The following is a 4,759-nucleotide window of genomic DNA, read 5'->3' as shown; positions in this document are numbered from 1 at the left end:
AGACACACACACACACACACATGCACAGACACGCACAACAGGCCCATAGCCTGTTAAAAGATACAATGAGCAGCAAAATCAATGCAACACACACAAGCACGTATGAACGCACACACTGCAACACACACACACATACGCATGCATGCACACATGCACACATGCACACACTACAACACCCACACACACACACACACACACCACACACACACATGCATGCATGCACACACTGCGACACACACACGCTCACATGCGTGCGCACAAGCACACACAACAGGTCCATATCCTGTTAAAAAACTCATTGAGCAGTAAAATCAATGCAACATGAAGGTGCTAAGCCCGGCCCATTAACTGGCTACAGACATTCTGATGCATACGCAGCGGCAAGGCTAGGTAACACATTGCTACACTTGTCTGCCATGCTGCGTTGATATGTAGCCTCTCAAGTTTTGATACTACGCGTTACATGCATTGTTGAGCAGGGTGATGCTTTTGTCGCTGTGTGGAATGCTGTAACATTGCTCGCATCACCTCTGTATGTTCTTATTACGGTGATTAGTCTGCCAGATCCATTGCACTACAGAGCGCCACTAGACCAAACTGTTAGCAATATATTTTATGGCACTTGGATCCATTTATTTTTCCAGACATTTTTGACTTTCTAAAAACTTTCAAACACATTCAAAGCGATGTAAATCATACAATCTATGCCCATTGACATTTGTGTTGTAAGACCATGTCATCATGCACTGTCCAAGAGAAACCCCATAACTCCACTTTCTATGAATTATTTTTATTCTTTCTTTATTTAACTATAAATCAGTCTCATGGACCATGAGAATGTAATGTATTGTAAATTATCTAATGCTAACTTTAATGATTGAATCTATTTATTTAAAACATACTGATTTTAAGTAAATATATGTTTTTTTTTTTTTCAAATACTGATAGAAGTGGAGATATAAGGTTTTTGCCGGACAGCGACGATATTACATTACACCTAGCCGACACTTTTTATCCAAAGCGACAGGGTATTGGTTACATGAGCAAAGTGGGGCTAGGTGCCCCACCCAAGGGCACTTCAGCCATGGAGGAAGGTGCTGGTCAGGGCGGAACTTGAACCTGCAACCTTCTGATTTAACCCTTTGAGGAGTACCATCACAAATATGCGATTAGAATTTTGCCCAAATTTTGAGTTCTCATTATGATGTCATAATGTCTTTGCGAGATTTTTAACACAGACGTCTATGGGAGCTGTAGAGTGTTCCAGTAAAATTCTAGAAGAACCTCTAGAAATTCCTTACTCCTCAAAGTTAAAGGCCAGCACTCTAAACATTGAGCAAATCTGCCTGCCCTACAAAGGCAAAGTGCAGTAGCTCCTTTATTTGTCGAAATTGAATTTAGACTGAAAATTGTCTTCATTCCAACTCCTTTATCTTTGTGACAAGTCCTTAATGGCTAGTGATGCTGGCTATTATGTCCTCATTTGTGAATCGCTTTGGTTATAAAGCGTCTGCCAAATGCAATGTGATGTAATGTATTATAATGGTGCAGATGTATCCTGTTTTAGAGATATTGCTGTGTCAAATTTGCAGTAGGCCTAACTGCAATATACTGTACAAGCAAACACCAAGGCTTTGAAAGCATTTTTCTTAGTTTCAATGCTGGTGTAGTTACTGAACTAGGGCAGGAATGTAAGACGCTGTTGGAGGTGTTTTTTATTGCAGGATAGTACAGAGAAACAAGAGAGCTGGCAAGACAAGGTCAGAGTTTAATGGGGCAGGGCTACAGGCTACAGTTCACTAAACTGATCTGCAGTGTGCGTGTGTGTGTGTGTGTGTGTGTGTGTGTGTGTGTGTGTGTGTGTGTGTGTGTGTGTGTGTGTGTGTGTGTGTGTGTGTGTGTGTGCGTGTGTACGTGTGTACGTGTGTACGTGTGTGCTCACTGTTGTGTGAATCACATCAGGTAACAGCCTCACCAACAGCCTCACCACCATAAACATGTCTACACACACACACACACACACACAATAATAAGACTTTGTATGGCCCCCAGCTACACTGTGTGTGTGTGTGTGTGTGTGTGTGTGTGTGTGTGTGTGTGTGTGTGTGTGTGTGTGTGTGTGTGTGTGTGTGTGTGTGTGTGTGTGTGTGTGTGTGTTTGCGTGTGCGGGCGCGCGTACATGAATGTGTGAGTGTGTGTGTTACTGTACTCTCCTCACCCATACTGAGTCCCCCTGTGTGTGTGTGTGTGTGTGTGTGTGTGTGTGTGTGTGTGTGTGTGTGTGTGTGTGTGTGTGTGTGTGTGTGTCTCCAATCCCCAGTCTGTCTCGATACTGTACCGTGACAGAGAGGAGATGTAATAGTTGGGGTAAAATGGCCCCGAGTTTAACTGGCTGTTTTATGGGTGCGGAGAGGCAGCCTTTCGGGAGATGACTTGGCCCTTTATGGCCCGTCTTGTGTATGGAACTGCCCTTCATTCAGGAATTATAGATCTGCACTCTTATTTTATGCCTCTCGCTCTCTCTCTCTCTCTTGTCTTTTTTCTCTCTTACGCACACCACCCTTCCTATTACCTATTACTGCATATGTGTCGTGTCACTGTGTGTGTGCAGTGTGGCATCATGTAAAGGCGTATTTATTTCACGCCAGTGCATTCTGTATGGAGGTGCAATGCCTTTGCAAGTAAAGTCGTGGTCCTCAACGTCTCGGGAAAGCACTTTTGTCACTTGACCAGTTTTGCACAGTTTTCCCGCTATGTCTGAAACAATTCTGTTGCTGCATCAGATTTCTCTTGCTAAATATGAAAATACTCTGCTGTGCCCTGACGAAAATCATGCCTAACCCTCACCGAAGTGAAGCAACGCTTCTGACGCTTTACTTTTGCTGAGAACAGCGAAACAAGAAAGGGAAATGGTGAAATTATGGGCAAATTGTGCCCTGACCAAAACCACCCCTAAACTTAACATGTCAAAGGTTGTTGTGGAGGACGCGTTAAAAAAGTCACAAACTCTGTCTCTCTCTATACCCACATGAAACCTCTGTCTCTCTGTCTATTTCTGGCACTTTCTTCTAAACTTTCATCTGAATATGATCAGAGAATGAGAAAGGTTGTTATTACATTATCCCACTTGGTTGTAACGTTGGTTGTGATGTAGTGATATATTTTCTCTCTCTCTCTCTCTCTCTCTCTCTCTCTCTCTCTCTCTCTCTCTCTCTCTCTCTCTCTGTCTCTCTCTCTCTCTCTCCCCACCCAGTGTGAAGATGGTCTTGCTGTGGATGGCCGGTGATGTTTTCAAGACAGCCTACTTCGTCCTGAACGAGAGTCCGGCCCAGTTCTGCGTGTGCGGCGGTCTGCAGATCCTGATTGACATAGCCATCCTGCTGCAGGTGGTCTACTACGGCCAGGCCGACTCCCGCCTCAAGCTGCTCTAAACCCCATTGGTCACTCAACACCACAGCCCCTCCCTTTCTCCTCCCCCTTGGTCACCCCTAGCAACCATCTCCATGGCAATACTGTCGGAACCGAGGTCACATTCAAAATCAAAGCAAATGACTACTTTGGTGCTAAGTGCCTTTTAAAAAAAGTTTTTTTCTCTTTTTATTTTTATTTTAGCATTTATATATTTTACCATGGTAGCCTATTTAGAAATATGGAGTTAGATTAGTTGTGAGTTTTATTTTTGTGTTTGTTGTTGTTCTTGTAGTGCTGTTTTATGTTATTTGTGTTATTTATTCTTGTTACATGCACGTGTTGCCTCCAACCTCCATGCTGGGTACTGAGAAGCATCTCTCACCAGAGCTGGACTGGCCATCTGACATAGCGGGCATTTTTCGGTGGGCTCCGCGCCCTTGAGGGCCCCTATTTTCAGAAATGTTAAAAAAGAAAAAAAAAAATATATATATATATATATATATATATATTTTTTTACATTTCTGAAAATAGGGGCCCATGAGGGTGCGGGGCCCACTGGTGAGTCAGTTCTGCACCGCTAATTATGAGGGGCCCCTTTAAGCCAAAAGTGCCCGTGCCCTATTTCTCCACCAGTCCAGTCCTGTCTCTCACCACTGGCAGTGAACAACTTGGAGTGGTGCTTTGGCTGGGCAGAGATGAGCTGGGCTGCACTGGGCACATCCGCTCACAGATAGATAGATGGCTTCAGAGCTTGGGCATGAAGTGCCAGGGCGGGCGGGCTGGCTGGCTGGCAGCACCAGAGAGATTTGGTGTCTGTCAGGACATGGCCAAGCCTCACTGGCACTGAAATCAGCTTGAAACCCACCAACGAACCCCCTAACTAACCTGCCAAATCTCCCCTAACCAACCTCACAAATCCTAAACAACACTTGCACCCATCTCAACTCTGAAAAAAAATAGATCTGTGTGCCTATGTATTGAGTCACGTCTGAAACAAACAAAACAAAAGAGCCCTGTCACTTACTCTACCAAATGTCACTCCATTGCCATACCTCATAAATCCTGAACAACGCTTGAAAAAAATAGTGTTTGTGTGCCAATGCAGTTTCAGAGTTCAGGCCAAAAACCAGCCAATGAGGCCCATCATCATCCCTACCAAAGCTCACTCCATCGCCATACCCCATAAATCCTAGACAACGCTCACACCCACCTCCACTCTGCAAAAAAAATTAAATAATGCCAGTTTGCCAATGCTCTGAGTTCATGCCCGAACCCCAGCCAAAGCACCCCATCAGCCCCAAAACACCATCCATCAACACTCTCAACCCACAGCTCACACACAAACCCT

The 4,759-nt window shown here is 44.5% G+C and overlaps 1 protein-coding gene across 3 annotated transcripts in view; it reads left to right on the top strand.

Annotated features, from left to right (window-relative positions):
- Window positions 1-3,676, top strand: part of si:dkey-246g23.2 (solute carrier family 66 member 2) — a 112,291-nt gene extending 108,615 nt beyond the window's left edge. For all 3 annotated transcript variants that reach the window (XM_063196837.1, XM_063196839.1, XM_063196838.1), the window contains exon 5: window positions 3,254-3,676. In XM_063196837.1, the coding sequence (XP_063052907.1) occupies window positions 3,254-3,431 (178 nt within the window). In that variant the 3' untranslated portion in view covers window positions 3,432-3,676. The remainder of the gene's footprint in view (window positions 1-3,253) is intronic.
- The last annotated feature ends 1,083 nt before the right edge of the window (window positions 3,677-4,759 follow it).

The sequence above is a fragment of the Engraulis encrasicolus genome, chromosome 4 (assembly GCF_034702125.1).
Source record: "Engraulis encrasicolus isolate BLACKSEA-1 chromosome 4, IST_EnEncr_1.0, whole genome shotgun sequence".
In the NCBI taxonomy this organism is placed as follows: domain Eukaryota; kingdom Metazoa; phylum Chordata; class Actinopteri; order Clupeiformes; family Engraulidae; genus Engraulis; species Engraulis encrasicolus.
This window is presented reverse-complemented; position numbering and strand designations above follow the sequence as displayed.